Source organism: Musa acuminata, chromosome BXJ2-5, assembly GCF_036884655.1.
Source record: "Musa acuminata AAA Group cultivar baxijiao chromosome BXJ2-5, Cavendish_Baxijiao_AAA, whole genome shotgun sequence".
In the NCBI taxonomy this organism is placed as follows: Eukaryota; Viridiplantae; Streptophyta; class Magnoliopsida; order Zingiberales; family Musaceae; genus Musa; species Musa acuminata.
Window position 1 is genome coordinate 40,757,840 of NC_088342.1, and position 24,126 is coordinate 40,781,965.

Here is a 24,126-nt window from a genome sequence, read left to right on the forward strand (position 1 = left end):
CCAACCTTTTTCACAATTTAAGTCATACTTAAAAAGAATTATGTATTTGACAAACACTAATAAACTATAATTTTTAATTAAAAGTCAGTAAAAAAAAGTAGGATCAATTAAGGAATTATATATTGTGGGTAAAAGAGTCCATCACACTTAGCTGCGCCTGATGGATCTACGCCGTGCCCCGTTATCGGATTCGGATCCTTTAGGGTCTCACACGTGATAATGGCTTCTGACGCGTCGTTCTGCAGAGGTAACGCGTTAGTAACGCAGTTGGGCGACATGTCATGTCTCCATCTGCCCAAGGCTGACACATGTCAGACGACCCTCCTCTGTCCCATCGCCGTCTTTAACGACCGTCAAATGTCTACCTTTCCTTCCAACGTCCGGAGCATATCGCCGTCAGTTCCGTCACACACGAACAGTTCCTGAGGCCTTTAAACGAGGGGCAAAAGCGGGTTTTCATGACGAAATGGACGGTTCCCGGCCGGTCTTTTCTGACGGCGTCAGTCCGCGGTTCTTCTTATTCCTCTAGTCGCTAACCGGCCGGTCTTCTCATTGTCGTCGATGGGGGAGAGGAGAAGAACGTGCAGCTTGAAGTCTCGACGAACGCCAACCCGCCGTCTTCCTTCAAATCTCCTCACGCCTGCTCGCTTCGGGTTCTGAAGCCGGACGTGTCGTTCGCCGCGTTCCATGTCCCCAGCGTCGCTTTTCCTCTGTTGCCGGGTTCGGAATGCCGCATGAACCGGAGTCGCCGCCGCTGGAACACGAAGGAGAGGGAGAGTCGCAGAAGCCACAGCTGCCGCGGCAACAGAGCCTGCTGTCACCGCCTCACAAGGTCCCCCGCCTCTCATCGGATGAAGCAGGTACTGCTTCGGTCCTTCTTCACCTTTTACTCTGATGGAGGGGTTGTTTCTGAGATGGTGGATGTCATGGTGTTGTTGGAAGCGATGGTGACCATGGCGGCGCCTTCGCCATTGATGCTGGGTTTGGGGCTCGGGCTTGGAACAGGACCGGGAGCTTCCAAACCGGTCATCACCTTCATGCAGCTGCAGGAGCTGGAGCACCAGGCCCTCATCTACAAGTACATGGCTGCCGGCCTCCCCGTCCCCGTCCACCTCGTCCTGCCTATCTGGAAGAGCGTCGCCGCTTCCTCCTTCGGCGCCTACCACTATCCATCCTGTTGTGCCCCATTCTGCTCTCCATCCTTTACGTCTAGTGTTTGGGGTTCTGGGTTTAGGCGACTAATCTGTGGTATTGGTTCGAGGCATGCAGTGATGGGCTACGGGAGCTTGTGCTTGGATTATCGCAACAGCATGGAGCCGGAGCCCGGGCGGTGCCGGAGGACCGACGGCAAGAAGTGGCGGTGCTCCAGAGACGTCGTCCCCGACCAGAAGTACTGCGAGCGCCACATGCACCGCGGCCGCAACCGTTCAAGAAAGCCCGTGGAAGCAGCCGCGACGTCCGCCGCCGCCGCTTCGACGCCACCCAGTTGTCCATCTCGATCCCGGCTGGTGGGCGGTTTCTGCCGCCCACCAACGCCGCCAGCGGCAGCAGCGGAACCGTGACGCTTGTCCGCGGACACCTTTTCTTTTTTCCTTTCTGCGATCTTTAGTGTATTGTGTAGTCTCAGTGAGATTTGGCTGTCGGAGAAGAGAGAGACCTAAGGAAGGTTGACATAGGAAGGCAGGGCCCACGAGCTTTGCTCCGCCGAAAGCTCCCACGAGAGATGCTGTTCAGGTTCAGCCATTCCTTTGCTTCTGAGGTGGTCGAACGTGGCAGAGACAGTGGAGTGAGTGGTAGAACTGCCTCTGTGTCCTCATGGCCACAACGGTCAGTGAGAGACAGGTCAGTGTTTTGGTCTGCCATGGTAAATCGATTCCCAGCTCTGACGCACGTCCAGTGCAGCCTTTGCTTTGTATTTGAATTTGGCCCGTACTGACACCCTTGGATACGACGGACTCCGCAGAGGGTGCAATGCGTGCATGAGGCACTGTTCTGTGGTTGCTGCGCGTTTCACCGATCCAAACGGTAGATGCTTCTTTGTGGGCGACGACGGCACTCACCCATTGTTGACGCTCCTCTCTCTCAGCCTCTCTCTCGCTCTCTCTCTTCCGAGCGCCGTTTGACGTACAGCATTGAAGAAAGATGCCCCCCATCATCACCTTTTCATGCTCTCTACGCTCTCCTCCTCACTCAGGAGTATTGAAGAAGCTTGATGGCTCCCATTCATCTTCCCCCAGACGAACCATCTTCTTCACCTGATGAGATAATAAACCTCACGGCAAGTGAGATTTTCTCGAGAGTCACGATTAAAACAAAGAAAGTTGAGGATTTTATTTTCTATTTTTGATTCAGTGAAAGTGTTTGATCGTGGAAATCAAAGTAACTCATGTTTGAGCTTGATATTTATTTCTTAGTGAACTATATATAAACCATTATCAGAATCAAAATTTTCACGCCAAACTATGAGCCATTATCATCTAAATTTCACGCTTAATCATCGTTTCAGGATCAAGGCAAACCTTGGATTGGTTTAATGTTTCTTTTGGTATCATCTTGCAAAATGAATATTGTTTAAACCTGTGATGTAAAGAACAAAGTGGTCAAAATAGAAAACCTCTCTTTGGGGGGGTTTTTCATGCAAAATTCAACTGTAAGAAAATATTTACATATTTAAGGGTTGCTATGTTTATATACTTATGACATGCAATGAAGACAGTTTTTGCCGATGTGAGTGAAAATTAGATGTCTTAAATCGGAATTCTAGAAAAACAAAAAAGGATGCATTTATCTAGAAAATACTTTTATCTTAAATGTTCTAATTCATCAGTTAAATCCATCAAAAATAAATTGAAGACATAGTCAAACCCTTCGAATTTTGGATTGACCGTCATATAGATAGATGTTTGAGAGCATTGAAAGACAGCATAAAGGAATGAGATGAACTCTTCATCATGATTTCTACTATTACTGGCAAGCGAAACTTGTGAATCAAAGGTGTCTTTCGGGTTCCTTTGTTCCTGTCATCTTTGTCAATCTCTGTAGCCGTTTCATTGCTCACATTATATTATTTCAAAAAGAAGGGCGAAAAAACGAGACTTCCATTTGTTAATACAATTGGGTATTTTATCGAAAAAAATTATAATATTGATTTTTCACCCATTCGTTTTTTACTTGTGTGAGCACCTCTTCTTTTTCAATTTGAATGAAAGTATCCTCATATTTTTGCCCAAATGACCTGATCATAGATATTATTTTAAAATTATTTAATTTTTATAATTAATTGTCATGTAATTTTTAGAAAATATTTATCATCTTAGAATCATGCTCTAATAATTTTAAGATGATTAGTATCATTTTTTGTCTATTTCTCAAGAAATTTTTAATATATATATACAGCATGGGCTACCCCACAGCACGAGAGAAAGCGAAGTACGTCGACCGCAAATGGTCAACTGACCCGTGAAGGTATGCCAAACTGCGCTCAAAATTCGATCTCGCACTCCTCCCTGTCTCGCTCTTTAGATCCTTACTTTCCTCAGCCTTCCGGTGCGCACTTATCCTCGCGGCAAATCTCTCGCGTCCCCTCTCCCCACCATACGACACACCATCCCCCACCGATTCAACCTCCGTGACGTCTTCTCCTGCAGCTCCCTTCCCCCCTCGAAAAAGTCATGGCCACCATCCATCTGCAGCAGCCATTAACCAACCACCATCCCCGGAACATCGTCACGTTAATTATGAATCTGGTGGCTCTCGTTGCATGCACACGTACAGACATCATCCCATGTTGACATGCATACTATCCATCCCATATATCACTCTCTCTGTAACTCTCTATCCCTTGATCCATCTGTCCATCTATCTATCTATCTATCTATCTATCTATCTATATATAAATGGATGCTCTCTTCTTCTTCTGCAGCTAATCTGTTGCACCAGGCTCTTTTGATGAATCTTCGCCAGGTCTCACAAACCCTGCAACAACAATGGCCTCCACGCCTTCTTCTCCGAAAGAGCACCATTTCGTGGACATCCATCCCGTGCTGAGTGACGACAACGATAACCTTAACAGGCTCAGAGATCGCCAATCTTCCGATGCGACCGTCAATTTCCGAGCAGGCGGGGACGGTGAGGGAACGGAGAAGAGGCTACAGCGTAATGTGTGGACGTTTAGCCGGCAGATCCCCCTGGAGAGTGGCATCGGTGTGTTCGACGTGGAGAAGAAGGGATCAGTCGAGGGTGAAAGCAGCGGCAATGCCAGAGGGAAGAGTCTGGGAGGCGTAGACGCCACCGGCGGCGATGCCGGCAACAGAAAGGGATACTTCGACATGTTCCGGACGAAGGCCGCGCTCGGCGCAAAGCAGAACTCCTCGATACCATCGTGGAAGGAGAATGAGCCCGACCCGGACAACGCTGAAGGTGTCGCCGGATCGGCCGGAGCCGACGGAGTCAACAAGAGCGTGCCCGCCGGAAGATACTTCGCCGCACTTCGAGGGCCAGAGCTGGACCAAGTCAGGGTGAGCGAGATCGAACCCGAAAATGGTGCAGTTCTAATACCGATCGCCTTACCAGTGCGCGTATTGGAGATGATTTCTATCTCTTGCAGGAGTACGAGGACATCCTCCTCCCGAAGGACGAGGTGTGGCCGTTCCTCCTCCGCTTTCCGGTAGGGTGCTTCGGTATCTGCCTTGGCCTCGGGAGCCAGGCCATCCTATGGGGAGCCCTCTCGTCGAGCCCTGCCATGGCCTTCCTCCGTGTCTCCCCCATCATCAATCTCGCCCTGTGGCTCCTCGCGCTCGCCATCCTCGTCTCCGTCTCCGTCGCCTACACCCTCAAGTGCGTCTTCTACTTCGAGGCCATCCGCCGCGAGTACTTTCATCCGGTCCGGGTGAACTTCTTCTTTGCGCCGTGGATCGCCTGCATGTTTCTGGCCATCGGGGTCCCGCCGAGGTGGGCGCCAAGGGATCTCCACCCAGCCATCTGGTGCGCCTTCATCGCGCCCCTGTTCGTCCTCGAGCTCAAGGTCTACGGGCAATGGCTATCCGGTGGGAAGCGCCGGCTGTGCAAGGTGGCCAACCCGTCGTCCCACCTCTCCGTGGTCGGCAACTTCGTCGGGGCCATCCTGGCGGCCAAGGTGGGGTGGGGGGAGGCCGGCAAGTTCTTGTGGGCGATCGGGCTGGCGCACTACCTCTGCTTGTTCGTGACACTGTACCAGAGGCTGACCACCAGCCAGGCCCTGCCCAAGGAGCTGCACCCCGTGTACTCCATGTTCATAGCGACGCCGTCGGCGGCGAGCATCGGGTGGCACGCCATCTACGGGGAGTTCGACGCCGTATCGAGGACCTTCTACTTCATCGCGCTCTTTCTCTACTGCTCGCTCGTTGTGCGCATCAATTTCTTTAGAGGATTCAAGTAAGGAAGGGCGGAGCAATTCTCGGTCTCTGATCCGCTCAATCATAAGACCATAAGTGGTAATATTGATGGTGGTTTCTGTGTTGAAGGTTCTCGGTGGCATGGTGGTCGTACACGTTTCCGATGACGACGGCTTCGCTGGCCGCCATCAGGTACGCGGAAGAGGTCACTTGCTTCTTCAGCAAAGGCCTGGCACTGAGCCTTTCGCTCATGTCCACCGCCATTGTGTCGCTGATGCTGGTGTCGACACTCCTCCACGCATTTGTCTGGCGCTCCCTATTCCCCAACGACCTCGCCATTGCCATCACCAAGGATAGGAGCGACGGAGCGAAGACGCAGGACAAGGAGAAGAAGGCTTCCAAGAAGAATTACGACCTCAAACGCTGGGCGAAGCAGTCCTCCCTTTCGCTTGTTTCCTCCATCAGGAGAGGCCACTCCGGAGACAAGGATTTGAAATAGCTGTTCATTGCATGCATTTAGGGACAAAAATTGATTCGGTACTCAAATTGGTTTTTTTGTCGATTTTTTTTTTTTTTTTTCATTCTTTGTTGTTGTTTTCTTTGGAGGTGAGGGAAGTTTGATAATAAAATTGTGATCCAGAGATGTTCTCCTGAACTTGAAACAACGAGAATGATTACTTAATGTCTACAATATAGCCTGAAAATAAAACAGAGACCACGAACACGTTGCCCCCCTGGTGTTAAACTCGTCATAGCCTACAAGTGACGCAAGCATATTGCAGAGAGCCAAAAGTCTTATGTGGTTTGCACCTTTAGCTACAAGAAAACCATGGTCCCAATGAATCACAGATAATGTTAAATGGTTCTGTGAATCGTCCAACAGATGATGGTGGTCAATGATGTTAAGTGTAACAATCGTCTCCTATTTGTTTCCTTTTTCGTGTAATTGTCGTTTCGTGTAATAGATCACAAGACACAAGTCCATTTCCCAGTGGACACCAGCAACTCAGTCATAGGGGAGAGGAACAGAGCACCAAAACGAAAGCTCTAAAGATAACAATCAACTTTACATGCTACTGCCAGGAACAGGTTTGAATTTGTTGAGCTAACTGAGCTCATCCTCGGCTTGGAGGTTTTGAAGAGTACTCTTGGCGTAGATAGTAATAGCTGCAGTCGCTGCTGCCGCAATGCAGAAGCCAATTATGTCGTAGAGAACCTGCTGCACTGAAAGGAAACCACCAGTGTTGGTTGCATCTGCTAAGCTCCGAAGCACCCTCCCACTGGTCTCCCAGGTACGTCATACAACAACGAGAATGAAATAAGGTTAGCTGTTGCGTTGGAGATACAGTTTTTTTTTTTTTTTTACTCTGTGAAATCACATCAATAATCATAAATTTCAAGAACACAAAGAAACAAAAGCAGCCTAGTAGTTCCAAGACAAGAAAAAAAATTAAAAAAATATGCATGCTGTCTAAATTATTTTCAAGTTTTTGTACATTTTTGTTTTTTACAAGATATAAAAAAGAAAAAGGTAACACCATGCATGCTGTCTACATTATTTTCAAGTTTTTGTACATTTTTGTTTTTTACAAGATATAAAAAAGAAAAAGGTAACACCATACATGCATGCCCCATAGGATGTTTGGAATTTTCACCAAATCATTAAATTATGATAACATTTTTAATCTAAGGAAACTTGCAGACTGTTCTATTTAAAAGTTTCAAGTGGTAACAAATTATAATCACACTTCCCTTTCTGGTGCAAAAGCTACATGGATTCAATCTGTGCCAACAGTGTGTAATCAACATGTCAGATTGATTGACATAAGGTAAATTATCCTAATTGCATTAAGACAGGACTAGTTTGAGCCTGTGTCAAGCCGATCTAATTAATTGCATTAATAGTATTCATTCGACTGAGCCAAGCCGATCTAATTATCAAACAGGTTAAATGGGTCAGATTGGAGTGCCTGTGTCAGGCCAATTCTTTAATTCTTGAGATGATAATTAAAAGAAACTAGTTTGAGTTGACACCTCATTCAAGAACAAGCATCTCAATCTGACACAAAAATGACATGGACAACCAATGTTCTCAAAAGTCGATCAAATTTCCAATATAGCCGTCCAATAAATTGGACCAAACAACCCAGAACTTATTCCAACCTTGTTCGACAGGTAAATTTGACTCGAAACTCGTAACAAACTTGATCCTGCACATATGATTACCCAGCTTCCTTTTAAAAGTTAAATATATTCATTTAACATCCAAATAGGAAAAATAGAGTAAACTAAATCATCAGTAACAAGTAAACCTTGAAACACAAGCGAATCAGCATGAAACAGCTCAAAAGTAATATCTTATACTACAACATCATGAAGAAATATATGTGAACTTGATAAAAGTACCTAGTCTAAAATCAAACTAAAAAAGGAACTAATATAGACTGCTAAAGACATGCTAAGAACCACAACAATCACGCTATAGAACAGGCACCAAGTGATAAAATAGATCAAACAAGACGGAAGTATACAAAAGTGATTACTAAATGACAACTGAAAATTTTAAGGAAGGATAAAGAACACTTAATGAGAAGGTCTCCACAATGCGAGACAGAAAATTTGCTTTTCTGTCAAGCATGCCTTCAAAGAAGGTAGTAAGAAAGTTCGATTGGCTGCAATGTCAGATGAAAAGAAGAGATGCAGAGAAAATACAGGACATAGGAAGAGACTTGCCATAGATAGGAAACACTGTTGCACGGAAGCAATAACTTCATAGTTGATATGTTTGGCTGTCACAGCCAATTATTCCGATAACTAGTTCCACGTTAATTAATAGTTAACCCTATCACATGCATATTGCATATTCTTAGAGCATTTGATATTTTAAATTGTGCATTATAACAGCACAAAACATGTGATGTGTCACCTAGCAAGTAGGACAAGTCTCTGATATTCTGATATCTCATTAACAAATACTTGTTTAACCAAACATATCTAGTCCAACAAGTGATAAGTAACTTCATCATAAGAAAAAGCTCATATAACTAGCAAGGATATTCAAGGATATTCCTTTATGTACAAGATACAGTAGTATGGAAAGCGAATAATCATATGGCCCCAAAAGAAATATAAACCATAGCAAAGATCTTATAAAATGTAAATATACACCTGCAAAAGCAACAGACTTTGTAGAAAATTTTGCAGGCTCGAAGTTATAAGCATCATGTTAATATGCAACATTTATTTACATAATATGGTTGACCAAAAGCATGCATAACATGACTCGAAAAAACTCAGACTGGGAAAGGAAACCAAGTGTTTTAAAAGTGGCATTCATCAGATGTCAGCCCTCTCAGTCAAGTGGGCTGATGCTGGCCACTGCAAATTTAGGCAAAGTGTGCAAGTTTGCGGGTAAGAATTCTTTCTTGTTATAATTGCAGGTCCTATAGACTATAGTGATGTTTTGCTCTTAATAAGCTATTATAAAATTTATCTTCATCCAAATATTCCATAAGTGATCTGCTACCAATTTAGCAAGATTGTTTTAGATTAAGTTTCCAATCTTCTAATTATAAACTTCAGCTGTCAGTTGTCTCCAAAAATCCACAGATGAAATATACAAATATACTCAGTCTGGTAGTGGATGTTCAGATAAAATTACTATATGCACAATTGTCCGTTTAGCATTTTTAACATAACAAACATTATTTATCAATGGAAGTAACCTTCTGTTTGACATGACTGTGGAACATCGATATATCCAATACCTTATTCTAAATCATAGAGGCAAAATTCTCAAACTGAAGGATTAGTTGTATAAGTAAAAAGAGGACCAAAAATTGCTGTTTTCAGATGTTGGCACCAGGATTCATTTAGCTCATCAAAACAACTAAATTGTATGGTGATAACAGCTTCGAGCAGGTCATACTATGTTGAGTATCTTGAGTAAACAAATTTAAATATACTCATAATAGATCTCCAGCATGCAATGAAAAGAATGGAAATCCAACTGAAATCAAGAAACACCAAACATGTGCCATCATAGAACTATTTTGAAGTATATGAATCTGGTATATATGCATTTAGATGAACCGCTGAAAAGAAAGCTATTTGAGTCAACAAAGGGTAACAAAGGCTGGTAAAATGCTGTAGCAATAAAATGAAACTCATCTCTGGTAAATGTAGTCTACAAAAAACAGCTCTTTGAAAATAAAACTTAAAAGTAACCTGAAACTTAAACATAAGTACTATACCAACCTGTAAATTGTAATAAAGATCTCGTGTACAGTTCCTATAAGTGAACCTGATATATATGGACCATATTTAACATTTGTTGCAACAGCTGCATAGTTAAAGATAATATATGGAAATGGTGAAATCCTGAGTAAAATAACAGCTCGGAATTGATGAAACCAATCTCCTTCACCAGCTAATCTTACAATAGCTGCTTTCTTGGGCCATTTCTCCAACCATCTCTACAAAATAAGGTATGGAGTTATAAAGGAGAATTTTAAGCTTTATAAGTAGATGGACATAAAAAAAAACCAGAAGTAGAGACTAACATGTATATTGTCACGAAAGAATGATCCAACAAAAAAGGGCAGCGACATGCCTATACAACTCGCTGATATAATTAACAGAAAGCCATAACCATAGCCAAATGTCATCCCCGCTATCCACATACAAGGTGATGAAGGTAACAACATACTCGGAAACAATGCAATACAAGAAAAAAGTAACAGTCCAAGGACCGATGTGCTGAATGTGGCTCTCTCCCAGTCCAAAATTGGTACAACCACCTGCAAGAAGAATAAATCTATTAATTTAAAACAGAAAGAACTAGAAAAAGAAGGCTAAAAGTTGGAAACATACTCTTCTACGACACAAAAAAAGAGTATTCATCTTATATTTCATTTTGAGAAACATATATTAGCACATATTTAATTGGCAATGCAAGTTAAATTTTGCTATAGGTTCTATGATAAGCATCTTAAAGATGCATAGATTTCTACATCACAGAACAAAATATTATGATTTCGAAAGCAATGTGGTCTGCCAGTAGCCTCATGTGTAGCTTTTCTGTTGCCCTGGGTTTTAGTTGCTTGAAGAAATCTAGGTGTAGAATATATGGAAAGTTTAGAATCAGTAACCAGATTTCTTAGTCGAAGTGCAAAGGATTTAATAACAATCAAATAACAGGGGAACAGGTCGAAATGAAACACATTAAAATGAAGTTAGCAATTGAACGAATAATTTAAATTCAATGATCATTGTAAATTATCATCCTTAACTATCTTAACCACAAGCATCTGCATCATGTCATATTTTTTTAGTAATTTTAGCACCTTGAGAATAAAAATTTCTTTTTCACTAAAATCAATCTCTTTTGTCTTTTATTAACTAATCAACATAGGTAATATGAACACAATAAACTATATATCTGATTACCCAAACAGATAGAAAGAAATAGAGGGAACCTTTTTGATGATCAAAGGGCCAGCAAAGATGACGAGAGGCACCGCGGCCGCGCACAATAAAACGCACAAGAGAGCCACCCTGACCCACCACCAAAGAGAACTACGCTTGGTGGAACAGCACTGGGGCTCGCCATCACCCAACCTCACGTAATCCCCATTCACCTCCCCCGCCCCCGACTTCGTCTCCAGATCCACGATGCCCTCGACATCCTGAGCCCGGTAGGTCATCGCGCCGCGAATCGTTCAACCGATCATCCGAGCAACGGAAGAAACCTCGTCACGGACCCGCAGATTGCCCCAAAGAAAGAGGTAGAAACCGATCCAGGCGGATGACTCCCCCGAAAAGAACCGGATGGTGGGGATGGAGACGCTTGAAGGGGAGAAGGGGCCGGCTCCGCTCCTGGATTCCCGCTCGCGGAAGCGTAAAGACTTCAAGTAATCGATCGAAAGCCCTAACAATTTGGGCGAAGAGGAGCGGAGCTCCTTTTCTTTCTATTCTTCACCTTCGGGACGCTCACGAAGCCCAATTGCTAAAGCCGTTGCCCAATACACTATTGATAGGAAAGTATGGAGAGAGAGAGAGAGAGAGAGAGAGAGAGAGAGAGAGAGACAGGGTTTGGGGGGCGGTCGGGTGCGTTTGGACGGGTAGACGTCTTTCTTGAAGAACGGACAACGACATACCCCAAAAAGAACCACGGACACCCGCAGTGGGGACCGCGCTTGTGACGAGATCGGGAGTTGGTGGATTCTTTCGGTGGAGTTCATGAGTCGATGTAGTTTTTAGGGTTACGGACCCGCAGAGAGGTGACGGGGAGAAAGCTTTGGAGACTCGTTATTGCGCTCGTTGGTCACCCGCGTCAAACACTGGCTGAAAACAATGGACCCCATATCTGGGAAGAGTTCTCGTGGAGAGAAAGAATAAAAAATGTCTTAACGGTCTCTCATCTTATAATGAAAAAGAACAAAACAATGAGGGCATTTAGGGAAGATGATAATAAAATTTACATTTATTTTTAAATATTAATTTTTTTTAATAATGGAATATAAAAGAAATTAGTATTGGCAACTCCTTTTGTTATTCATAATCCTATTTTAAGAAATATAATAATCCTAAAATACCCATTTGTAAATGTATATAAATATCTTTTTCTTTTTTTTCTTCTCTTCCTATCTTAGCTACCCATGTCCAGAAGTATGATTGAGAAATTAAGAGTGAGATAAAAAATATATTATCAAGAAAAATCTAAAAAATAAAATTATTAAATCGCCGGTGGTGGTGGAGGGCGCGGATGGGTGGGGCGGTGGCGGTGCGACGTGGGACCGCCACGCGTCCGTTGGCAGGAGTTTGTTTTGACTTGTGGAAACGAACGATGGAAGAGTTCTTTTTATTGCCCCCAATAAGAACATTAAGAAACATGCTATCGGCATGTGTCGTGGTGACGGATAATTCTAAACGTCCGCGGCCAGCAAGATCAAAATGGCCTCCGCGTGGCTCACAAGTTTGATGTGGGGGCCACCTGAAATCAGCAACTTCCTGTGAATGAACGGCTGAGGACGCGTGTATCGATTTGGGGCCCCGCGCGCTCGTAGTGCAGCGCCCTTGGTTGACAAATGGACTCGCTAAATTTCAAGTTGAATTGGTTGTTCCCACCGTTTCCAAAGCAGTAGAAAGTGAGGAATTGTTGGCGTCACTCGAGACGATCTTTTTATCTTTCAGAACAAAATGTCAGTCTTTAGTCGTAGAGATAGAGTTGACAAAGATGATATTACTATTCTCATACAACGTTCTATTTTATGATTTTTCATAAAGGATTCTCTTTTTCTTAAGCTTGATGTGACGAAATTGATTCCAACTATCGCAAAAATGAGACCTCAACATCAATACGTGAAATTTTAACATGATATTTAACAAATAATTCTTAAAGAATAATGAATGCTTTAGATCATACATAACGTAGCCATCCAAAGAATTATTATGTTTGACAAAAAAAACAAAGGTCAATATCAATAAACTTCATATGCCCGGCCTCCACCCCCAACCAAAAGGAACCTCCGGTTTAACGCGTGGTGGAATCTTTTTATCCACATAACTGAGCAACTCACAAAATTCTTCTGTATAATCCAAATCCTTGTTTGCTGGTGAAATTATTGCTGTGACCTGTTCCCCATTGCTGTGTCAGTCTGCTGTTTCTGCAGTTGGTAGAGAGGCGTATGTGGAAGTTGCTGCTTCGGCTGAGGTTGAAACATCTGAGAATTAGCTGATGTTTGCCGGTGCAAGTCATTCGAAGGATGAGCATCAGCCAGCCCGGTAGCAGCAAGTTTCAGACGCTGGACTTCACCAGTCAGAGCCTCGTTTAGAGCTGCACAATGGCACAACAACATAATTCACTGCATTATGACTAAGGTAGATTGAATCATATAATAATATCAGCGCTAAGAAGTTAGCAGCAAGCAAACTCATCACATCGGTTTATCAGGACTGGAACGCATATGCATCAGGTAAGTAATGCGGCATTCATAGAATGAGTACTTTGCTAACTAATTAGAAATTATATATCAGATTCGACATTAATTTAACCTAAAACTAAGATTGTTGAATTGCGAGCCAAAGTCAATATATGAATTATTATATCAACTAATTCATTTTTAAAATTTTAGCTTGTTGAATTGTGGGTCAAACCTAATATATATACTTATAATTTTTATCAATGTGAGACTATTCTCTTAATCCTCTTTCAATTTTTACCTTACTGAATATCTCATAACATCTCCTCTATTTATGTATGATTCAATTGTTTTGTTTATAAGGGTAGATCAAACTATGCTTAGACTTTTCTTTTATTTACTTGGCTGCTATTCTCTCATTCCTTTATCAATCTTCGCGTATCAATCTTTATCATGTGTTTTTCTAGTTTTAATTTGAAATTTAAATCCAGCAATAACAAAAAAAAAAAGTAATGGCATTAGGAAAACATGTTACATAAACAAAACCTAGAATATCAAGTTAGGAGATGGCATCTGAACAAAGACCCTAAGAGCATTACTGCCCCCTCATAAAAGAAAGCTGGCAATTGCTCCTAGATATATGAACCTTAGGACAACACAATTTCTTTAAAATTAGCCAGAGATAAAGCAATACAGAACAGCAGAAAATAATTTAGGGAGGCTTGATGTGTATTTGGCTTGGTCTTCAATAGTAAGGACAAGTTTTTCTATAACCAATAGATTTAATCTTAGAATATGAATTGACTTCATTGTTTTTCAATTTAATTGTAAGATAATACTTTGAGTGTAAGTCTAATGAGGAACATTGGGTTGGTTGCTCTACTTCACAATTTCACTTCTCCCCCACAAACATTCAGGAGACAAGAGAAATAATAATAATAATAATAATTTTTTACTAGTAGACTGCTGATGATGTTGGAAAAAGAATCTCAAATATACAAAAAATATATATATTCAAGAACCAATGAGAACACCCAGTCCATTTCTCATAAGCATGGGTTTGGCTATAGACAACTAAAATCAACAACTTTCTTCATCACCCTCCAAATTTGGTCCCGAATCTGCTTCTTTGATATCCAATCCTGGTTTATACAAATCAGGCAGGCTTGAAATTATAAAGAACCACACCCACTACTATCCTTAGTTTATACCATGTCAGTGAAGGTACTTGTAAATTTAGATTGGTGTGTAGTCACTGCATACAAGGACATGTACTACACTGTTCCCATGAATTCAGCCTTTCTATTGCAGCACACCGCAGCTATCACATACTACCCCTTCTGGAATCATAACTATCTAGTGATACCACGAGAGCCATCAATCCTTAAACTGGATGTTTTTGACATAGGAACAAGTTACAGTCCTCATGTCTCTTCATGTGTGACATGTAGAAGCTAATTAAGCAGAAAATATAATATGGAATCATGGGGAACTATTATGTAAAAAAAAAACTCAAAACCAGCATATTTTGCAGCTCTAAGATGGGGAAATTTTCAAGTTAGAATCAATTTATTTAAGAAAAAACACAGGGTCTTATGAATTAGAAATAAAGGTTAGGAAAGAAAGTGACTTGGTTTCTTCTCTATTTGATCAGACATACATGCACAGTGTCCAGAAACTAAAGTTTGGGGAATAGTTTACCTAACTGAGGAAGGCCAAATTATTTTGTAAAACAATATTTCAGAAAGGTGCCCTCTGTCTATTCTATAGGTCACTTCAATTGGTAATTTCATCTAAATTATCATTGGTTTTATTGCTACTATTTCAAGAACTGCCTATTCTACAATTGGTAAATTCAGATAAATTATCATTGGTTTTATTGCTAGTATTTCCAGAACTGCCTATTCTACAGGTCGCTTGAATTAGCAAGTTCATCTAAATTTTCATTGGTTTTATTGCTACTATTTCCAGAATCACTCGGGTGATTCATGAATCTAACAGACAACATAATATCATTACAGGTTACCACAACAGGGACAGGAAAGCCAAAATTATCTTTCTGTAGAAGATATATCCTTCTTTAGTTAACAAGAGACTTGTGTGGCCTCAGGACCAATGCACTGAATATATAACCCAACATTTTAAAGCATTGTGTTTATACATCTTGGAATTTGATGCATTCATGGGGACCAACATATAAGCCATCATTTGGATGCTCATGACAAGTCACCTACCAGAACAAACACAGTAGCATAAACTTTGTGGGATTGGTCCTAGGAACTGGCTCCAATTGAAAGACCACGGGCTTACATGAACATAAGGAAGTTTCCAACTACGTGTTGTCCATTTACAAGATGCAAACTATGGCAGCTCTTTGCTAATGCAATTATCTATCCAAGTGTAACATCAAATGCCAAACACCAACTACTCAAGTTATAGCACTTACCATCTCTCAGTTGTGCCTGTTGTTCCATAGCTTGAAGACGAAACATCAACTCATTGTTCTGGTTTGCAAGGCCTGCTGAGTCTCTCTGCAGGCAAAAAGAAAGGAACTCTAGAAAATGAATAAATATCTTCAAGATGGGTCGAATCACATTCATGTCAGCTATAGCTCTGTTTCAAGACACTGAGAACTGAGAAACAGAATCCATATCTCACTTGCAACAAAGTCAGCTGTGCTGACAATGTGGTAGTCTGTGTCTGCAATGCCTGCACTTTGTGTTCCAACTCTGCGATATACTTCATCCTCCGCTCCTTAGAACGTGCAGCAGACTGCCGGTTGGCTAATATCCTGAGATTAAGAGACCAAGTCAGCCAGATATCACATAAATAGAAGATTTCTTCAATTATGAACACAAACATAAACCTTTTGACACGTTTGGGATCAGTCATTGCCATCTCAATGAGCTTTCCATTCTCCATGATCTTCTTCATCTCAGCCCCAGTAAACTGGCCATTGCCAAACTCTAAGCTGAAGGTGTTTGGAGCCCCGTCCCATGAGTTGGCTTTAGAACTCTGCGCTGCTAGTATTCCGGGAGAAGGCAGCAGCTTCAGCGGCGGCGCCTCGTAATTGAGCTTCCCCGTGAAACGGTCCATGGAAAGACTCCTGCAGTGACTGAAGTTCGCCATATCAGGATTGACCTCTGAACTTGGTTTCATCCCTTCCTTCCTCGATGAATCGTTGGCGCACAACACTGTAGTACTACCACCGACATGTCTCTTAGAATTGCTATCTGCTTCGTTCTCGCTACTGCCAGCGACACTGGTCTTGGATCCACTCTCTCTGCTGTTCAGATCCTCGTGATTGTCCTCGGAGGAAGTTAGCGCATCGAAGCCTTGCAAATTCATATAAGCGCTGAACAAGTCGCTACCCGTGACGCCATCGGCGCCCAATCCACGGTCCCATTGGCTCTCCCCCTTCGTTCCCGCCGCCGGCGGCCTGGCAGAGATCACGAACCCCGCGGAGTGGGGAGCGGCACCCGCAGCCAGTGATGACGGTAAGAAGGCGAACGGGACATCGCTCTGGGAGTGCCGGTGATCCTTGCGAGGTGGAAGGCCATCTCTGGCGGGGGTAACGCCGGCGGGGTCCTTGGGAGGAAGCGGCGGGGAGCGGGAGACGGAGGCGTCGTGGTCATCCATGGAGACGGAGTCGGATAGGGAGCCGGTCGGCGAGGAGTCGGCGCGATAGGACTGTGGCGACAGGGAGCAGAACGCCGGCTGGGAGAGGGAGCGGGAGTGGAGAGAACAGGCAGGGGGCAACCGATGGGCCGTCGTCGGCAGCGAGGGAGACGCCGGAGGGAAGCCGGGGTACGGCCCCTTCGTCATCGAAGGCAGTTGTTTGGAGATGGAGGGGAACGCATTCCCCTGGAATTGCTGCATCGGATCATTCCCAGTTTTCTCCATGCCATTCATCGCAACCGAGCCCAATAAGAAGGGCGAGGAGGAGACACAACACAGTCGTCGATTTGGACAAGAACAGTGGCGATATAAGAGAGAGAGAGAGAGAGAGAGAGAGAGAGGCGCTTTTGGAAGCTCACAAATGCGAGGCTACCCAGTGTGGCCGTGTGGGGCCCAGGGGCATCGTGTCATCGTGCGCGCGCTCTAGCAGCGTTGATTACGTTTCCAAGTACGTATAAGGGCACAAAGGGAAGGTAATGATCGCGCGTGTTTCCATACCGGTGTTCGGGAGGCCCGCGGTCTCCCCACCTTCGTATGGAGGTCTCCGCCGATCCATAGCGTTGCCTTTGCCCGTGGGGGTGCGTGGAATTATTGCAAGAGGCGCACGAACCAATGGAGATCCGATACGGCGTGGAGTCGCGCTCACGTCGCTCGACGTGCGGCTGCCTCTGGAGTCCGTTCTCCTTTTAAGAGCATTGTTATCGTCACATCATAGAAGCCTTCTTAAACGGACGCGCCAACCAAAACAACGTGGGGTAGCGTCAACATGCGATACCACGAGGCGGACGAGAGCAGCACTCGTGGAGCCGTATAAGGCTCGTCGTTACCAACATACAGTCTTTGGTATTATACTCTCGATGGTGTCAGAGCATCTCTTCATTTCTGGTCCCCTGGGAGACACGATGATTCAATTACAGTCACAATCATTTTTCAGAGGATTGATGCCATTGTCATAATCCATTAACTAATGAGTTTTGCTGATAAATAATTTGCAGAAAATTAACAAAAAGAATATTGCATTTGTTCATTGCAATCATGTCCAACTATTTTATCAATTATATCGAGAATCAAAGCGGTTCACATCTGAAAATACTTAAATTCTAATAAACAGGGGATATTTAAAACACACTTCAAAGGAATGACAACAAGCATTTCAATTGAGCTTGTACATGTTGTTGCATAAAACAATCAGCACTACCAGCTTTAACTTGGGATCTGAAACACGTTGGTAACTCGTTACAATTGTGGTCTTTCCCATTAATCTGATGACGTCTTCCTTTTCTTTGCCTCGTTCTCTATTCCAACTTTCCTTTTCTTAGCCTCGCGTCGCTCCCTCTTCAGTCCCTTAACATCACTTGATAGTGTAATACCACCAACCTTGAGCAACAAAACATAGCCGTTATTGAAGATACCATCTTAAAACCCAATAGAACCAAGAAGGAGAAGACCCTAACCTTTTGGTCTGGAATGTAGATCTTCCCTATCTTACCCTGCAGTACATCACTGCTTACGTTTTTAATCTGCAAGAAGAATATTACAATCAGTCTTGAAAAAGTGAGGTATATGGACAACCAAGAATTTATCAAGAGTTCAAATAGTATATCTAGTCTTATCGGCAACCATTTGATGCCATCTGGACAAGAAAAAAATATATAATATATGAAATTACAGATACAGTATTCACAGCATCACTTGACAACATAATAGCAGCTATGGACTAAATTAGCAGTAGCACATACCTTCTTTTTAGGTTGCTCAGAAGTGGTCTTCATTGCCTCTTTCTTTAAGCTGTCATTAGGAAGCCGATGCCGCCGAACCACCAAGTCCATGGATGGTCCAACTTCAACCAGTTCCATCCTAGGAATTGCCGTGCCGGATCTTTTCAAACGGAGAGCACAGTGCGTTAAAAACACTGTACTTGAAGAGAGAGCTGTGCATACAAATACACGATCTATGCCAGCAAGATTTAAATTTTCCACAACCTGCACTAGCAAGAATGATAAACTCCCTTTAGTGCTTCAGCACAAATACACGATAGACAGTGTTTCAGGAAACTAACCTCTCCTCTGAAAAGATCAAGCAAAACTTCCTTCAAGTGCTTCAACTCTTCAACGCTTTCAAAACCTTCTCCTATAAAAGCAAAGAATGGCTTCGATCCAATCCGCGGAGTTAATTTCTTGTCATACTCAAAAGATTCTATTGGTCTGAAGTTCTCAACTCCCACTTCAACAAGATCGTAAATATGATGATCAAACATCCGCCCCAAAACAAGATTGTTTGGTCTTTTCTTGGAATGAGAACCGAACTGCAGAACCAAATGATACAATCTATCTTCAATGATTGAAATAACAAGATTAACTAAGATGATCCACGTGCAACTGTTACTCTCCATTCCTTGATTAGTATTAGTCACTAGGAAACACAAAAAGAGCATCACAAGCAAATTCACACCCTGTACTATTCCTCAAATTGACATTTATCAGTGCAAGGAAATGCAGATGAGTTAGATATAATGGGGTAAACTTGATTCGCTAATCTGTGATAGAAGAGGCAAAAAAGAGATGACAATATTGGCAAAAAAATTTATAGAATTATGTCATGGATGCTAAACTTGATACTAAAGACATACCAAGTTCTTGAAGAATATATCCAGCAATACTTCACCCAAAATAAGCAAGCACTTCCTTAATAAGACTATCATAACTTTGCTCATTTTATTGAGGAATGCAAATTTAAGACATATAACAGGACAATAGAACATGAAACAACCAAACAAACAGTAGAACCACAGCCAAGAGACATGACAGAAAATTTCATGCTGGAGTCTTTGAACATTGAACTACATCTATCAATCATTTACAACCAAATTACAAATAAAACATCAAGGAAGGGTTTTTTTTTTTACTCACCACAAAAAGACTGCAGTCAGTTTTAAGGGAGAAAAATTCCAGAGAAGTCTCGCCGCCACTCTCAAAAGGCCTTATGTTTTCATTCTTCTTCGTGTACTTCACAGCGTTATCTCTCTTCAAATGATAAATTTGAGTAAGCACCGTGTTCAACACATCACTCGTCTTTGTGCCATGAAGTATCAGTGTTTTCTTGCCATTCTCAACCTACAGAAACACAAGTAATAGCTCCTCACATATCACGTTCTCCGAGTCGTCTCACCTGAAAGTTAAACAGTATCTAAATGACTTGCTCACAAATTTCGGAGCGCGCTTTTCGATCTCACGTTTAGCTCGATGCGTCTTGGGGGTTTTGATTTTTAGCATCGTCGGCTGCTACCAAGAACATGCAAAGATGTAATCAACAAATTGCTAAAGAATAAGACAGAAGTGAGTTAATAGCGCCTATGAACGACCCAATCAAAGCAAAAAACAAAGATCTCAGTCCAAGCAAGCGGAGGAATGGAAAAAACCTTACCAGACAGAGATCGGGAACCTCTGGTTTCCGCTGGGGTTGGAAAGGAGACGAGGTTGCAGAGGAGCGGTCGAGGAATCGGTGAGAAGGGTTCTCGAGTTTTAGGGTTTTTTCAAGGGTCCAAATCCGACGGTGGATATCTGTTCGGATGGAATCAGACGGAATTCGATCCGATCCATCAACAACGCATGCTTCAGATATGATGGTAATCCAACGGCCACGATCATGAGGCCCATTAAAACCCTAATTCTCCAAACTATCCGATGGCGCCTCTTTAAATAGCCTCCCCACTTTCAGTCTCGCAATCGTCTCCCACGCCTCCGCCTCCTCCTCCTCTTGAGGTGAGGTCGTCCTCCATTTCTCCACTTAATCTCTCTTGTTGGGGTTCTAAATGATGAGCACTTCTGGGAAGGATGCATCCAATTCGCTAGATTGGGTGCGATGATCTTTGCTTTCGATCGAATAGGAAGATCTGATAGATCCCTTCTACGTGCTTTCTTCTTTCTTTCGCTTAATTTTAGTTTATGGTTTGCTTAGGCTTTTCTTGGTGACAGCAAAGTTGTGGATGATGAGACCATGAATGCAATACAGTTATCCCTGTCTGATGCATTACTATGGGTGCTGAAAGCAGTCGATCTGACGCATCCTTGCTGCTATCTTATGCTTCAATTCCTATTTCTTCTAGGTTTTGATTTCCGTCTCTGCTCTTTGGTTTCTGGTATAAGAGTCTTCCACAGATTGTTGTGGACGGGATTCAAATCCAGTTCATGTCTTTCTACTGTATCATAGTGATGCATTAGATGCCTGTTGCCGATGATGCCAACCTTCATTACCGAAAGCAAGTTCTTCCACTTGAACCGTGTGGAAAATTTTAAGAACTAGGACGGTCTGAGGCATAGGCTTTGAGAATGATTCATATGGCGATCATTTCGTTTTCTTAATTACAATTAGCATAATATTGTAATTAAGAGAACTAAAGCTAAACCTTGTTTTTTTTCATAAGATTGAATCGGATTTTTAACGTAATACCAAAAGTTTTGAAGTCATAATACAGTATGGAAGACTTGTTTAATTTTATAACATAGTAAAGAATTGGTATCTTGAAATGTTATTACTGTTCGAGGTAGTAGCAACATTTAAGTATTTTGAATGTAACATGTAGGTCAAATACGATTTGACAAAAAATTTATTAAGTATTATTTTATTTTATTTAAATATAATATTTTTAAAAGTATTATAAATAAATTAAACGGAATTAAAATATACTAAAAATAAGAATTTATTTAAGTAAATTCTATTTTAGAATATAGTAAATAGTCCAAATGAATTAGATTTAACTAAATCAACGGTACGATGATGGTATAATATGTTGTCATTGTATTTTTTAGTAGTTTATAATATTCTCAACTTCTAAATAAAAAATCATAATATTATTAGAAATTCCTGTGATGAACCAAACAAAAATAGGAAAAGTACCATTGGATTTTGTGAGGAAAAAAAGACATAGAAGTTTTTTCAGAGAAATAATCATTCTTTTTTTACTATGTTTAAATAAAATTCAATTATATTTTTTCAATCATTTGGGGCTATAAATACTCTATCCATTATTTGTTATCTTACTTATTTTTGCTTGAGATAACAAGAAAAGAGTATGAAAAATTTATGATTTTAAGTGTTGAGTCCCTTTCTCTTTAAATTTCGAAGTCAGTCTAAGAAAGGTGTGAGGATTACTTATAAAAAAAAAGGTTATAAAGGTTCTTTCTTAAGCTTATAAAATGAAAAAAAGAGTCGTAACAAGAAAAAATCAGTGGCATTAATGGAGGAGTAATTGGGAGTTGACGTAGGTTTTCGAATAAAATTTTATATCATTTCACTATTTTGAAAGCACTAATTCATCGTCTCCTCTTAGTGCCTAACAGTTGGTATCAGAGCCACTTTCTTTAGTAATTAAGAGTGTCATTTTATCACTTGTGACCACACGTATTGGAAGATATGAATGTAAATTTTTTTTATTTCTATGGATTTTGATTTATAGAATGTCGTTGAATGTGGGTTTTAAAAATCCTTTAAACCAATGAATGAATGAAATGATCTAGAGAAAAAAATATTTTTTTTAAATACTAAAGTTATGAATGTTTTGTTTTGTGCTTTAAACAAAAATAAGTTTAATCGGGTTTCTACATGTGAAACTGCATATGATATTTAGTATATACTTGAAGTTAGTCGGCACAAGTAGAGCAAAATAATCTAATATTAATTTTTTGATATATATGTATGAATTATTTAGAATGAAGCGAAGTGAAACCATTGGTAACATGTATACTCGTTTTACGAATGTTGTCAATGATCTGAAAGCTCTTCGTAAATGTTTTGCTAATCTTGAACTTTTTAATAAAATTTTAAGATCTCTTTTAAAAAGTTGGAAAGGTAACTATACAATTCAAGAAGTAAATAACTTGAATAACTTTTTTTTTAAAGAACTCATAGGATCATTAATGACCTATAAAATGACTTTTAAGACACATGATGAATATGAGAACAATCTTTTAAAGAACATGAAGGATTTTACACTTAGAACGAAGGCCACTCGAGTGAAAGCTTTAAGTGTTAATGGATAACTTGACACTCCTCATAAGAAAATTTAAAAATTTCATAAAAAAGAATAAAATAAATTCTGTCAAACAAGACTCATACGAATAAAAATGAACTTAAAAAGGACATAATCATTTGTTATGAATGCAAGAAGCTAAGACACTTCAAAAATAAGTGATCACAATTGAAGAAGAAAGCACTCAACTTAGGATAAGTTTAATATATCAAAAGACGAAGAGCAAACAAATGAACACGAGGTGGTGAACTATACTTTGATAGTTCTACGAGGTATGTGACTCAACTAAAACCTCTTTATCTTATGATAAATTACTTGATGCATTTCATGATTTCTACAATTAATTAAAATTAGTTAATAAGAAATATAAATTGCTAAAAAATGATCATATTTCTTTCTCTATTAAATTTGATAAATTAAAAAATAAATATGATAATTATATTTTAATTTCTTGTACTAAATGTGAAGAGTTAGACTCAATCAAAAAAGAAAATATGTTATTACAATAAACATTATAAAAAATTAAAATTAGAAACAAATAATTAAACATGATTCTTGCTAAAAAAAGTCATACACATAAAAAAGGAAGGAATCGACTTTGTGAGTAGTAACACTCACCAACTATATTTGTTAAAGGACTCAAACTAAATGTTTTCCCTAAAATTAAATATAATTTTTATGATAGATATGGTCATTATGTTTAAAAATATTTATTTAAAAAATATAATTCGTATAAATTAGTTTGGGTTCCTAAATGAACCATAAATGACTTAACGTCAAAAGTTAAGATAGATAGATCCAATCACGAGGGACCCAAAATTAAATAGGTTCTTACATATTCCTATGTTTTTAAAGCTTATCGAGTTTTTAATAAAAAAACTTTAGTTATCGAGGAATCTATCCATCTTGTTTTTAATGAGTCTCCCGAATTTAAGAAAAATAATTTTGATTTTGATTTTAATACATTCAATTTGAATAAGAATTCTTCTTTCCCAAGAAACTTAGATGCATCTACTTTTAAAGAATCCTTAGTCAATGAATGAAAGTATATAGATGCATATCTTAAGGAGTTAATGGAGATACATCAAAAAGTGTTCAAAATTATTTTTTATTTAAATTTATTTAT

General features: G+C 40.8%; 5 protein-coding genes, 1 long non-coding RNA gene and 2 other non-coding genes across 9 annotated transcripts; 5 read left to right on the forward strand and 3 right to left on the reverse strand.

Moving 5' to 3' along the window:
• Positions 1–577: 577 nt before the first annotated feature.
• On the forward strand, positions 578–1,696 carry LOC135611807 (growth-regulating factor 10-like). Its single transcript, XM_065107445.1, has 3 exons — positions 578–860; positions 943–1,176; positions 1,270–1,696. The coding sequence occupies exons 1-3, from the start codon at positions 728–730 to the stop codon at positions 1,560–1,562; spliced, it is 660 nt and encodes a 219-aa protein (XP_064963517.1). The 5' UTR covers positions 578–727; the 3' UTR covers positions 1,563–1,696.
• Positions 1,697–3,903: 2,207 nt separating this feature from the next.
• LOC135612797 (guard cell S-type anion channel SLAC1-like) lies at positions 3,904–6,025 on the forward strand. The gene is made up of 3 exons (XM_065109488.1): positions 3,904–4,517; positions 4,607–5,412; positions 5,502–6,025. The coding sequence occupies exons 1-3, from the start codon at positions 3,987–3,989 to the stop codon at positions 5,869–5,871; spliced, it is 1,707 nt and encodes a 568-aa protein (XP_064965560.1). The 5' UTR covers positions 3,904–3,986; the 3' UTR covers positions 5,872–6,025.
• Positions 6,026–6,400: 375 nt separating this feature from the next.
• LOC135612798 (uncharacterized) lies at positions 6,401–11,418 on the reverse strand. Its single transcript, XM_065109489.1, has 4 exons — positions 10,850–11,418; positions 9,935–10,171; positions 9,630–9,847; positions 6,401–6,652 (listed from the first exon to the last, which is right to left on the reverse strand). The coding sequence occupies exons 1-4, from the start codon at positions 11,075–11,077 to the stop codon at positions 6,478–6,480; spliced, it is 858 nt and encodes a 285-aa protein (XP_064965561.1). The 5' UTR covers positions 11,078–11,418; the 3' UTR covers positions 6,401–6,477.
• Positions 11,419–12,819: 1,401 nt separating this feature from the next.
• On the reverse strand, positions 12,820–17,272 carry LOC135612799 (bZIP transcription factor 29-like). Its single transcript, XM_065109490.1, has 4 exons — positions 16,161–17,272; positions 15,953–16,085; positions 15,741–15,825; positions 12,820–13,209 (listed from the first exon to the last, which is right to left on the reverse strand). The coding sequence occupies exons 1-4, from the start codon at positions 17,204–17,206 to the stop codon at positions 12,995–12,997; spliced, it is 1,479 nt and encodes a 492-aa protein (XP_064965562.1). The 5' UTR covers positions 17,207–17,272; the 3' UTR covers positions 12,820–12,994.
• A 736-nt stretch (positions 17,273–18,008) lies between these two features.
• On the reverse strand, positions 18,009–20,479 carry LOC135612800 (ribosome production factor 2 homolog). Of its 2 annotated transcripts, none has more exons than XM_065109491.1 (7): positions 20,396–20,479; positions 20,176–20,250; positions 19,882–20,085; positions 19,032–19,277; positions 18,712–18,954; positions 18,427–18,492; positions 18,009–18,349 (listed from the first exon to the last, which is right to left on the reverse strand). In XM_065109491.1, the coding sequence occupies exons 2-7, from the start codon at positions 20,242–20,244 to the stop codon at positions 18,230–18,232; spliced, it is 948 nt and encodes a 315-aa protein (XP_064965563.1). In that variant the 5' UTR covers positions 20,245–20,250; positions 20,396–20,479; the 3' UTR covers positions 18,009–18,229. The 2 variants fall into 2 exon arrangements, with proteins under 2 accessions (XP_064965563.1, XP_064965564.1); XM_065109492.1 differs by having other exon boundaries at positions 20,176–20,253; positions 20,396–20,454.
• Positions 20,480–20,707: 228 nt separating this feature from the next.
• On the forward strand, positions 20,708–21,270 carry LOC135611808 (uncharacterized). The gene is made up of 2 exons (XR_010486672.1): positions 20,708–20,828; positions 20,930–21,270. It is a non-coding gene; the product is annotated as an uncharacterized LOC135611808 (long non-coding RNA).
• LOC135613287 (small nucleolar RNA R38) lies at positions 20,950–21,039 on the forward strand. Its single transcript, XR_010487270.1, has one exon. It is a non-coding gene; the product is annotated as a small nucleolar RNA R38 (small nucleolar RNA).
• Positions 21,202–21,287, forward strand: LOC135613300 (small nucleolar RNA snoR20a). The gene has a single exon (XR_010487282.1). It is a non-coding gene; the product is annotated as a small nucleolar RNA snoR20a (small nucleolar RNA).
• Positions 21,288–24,126: the final 2,839 nt, after the last annotated feature.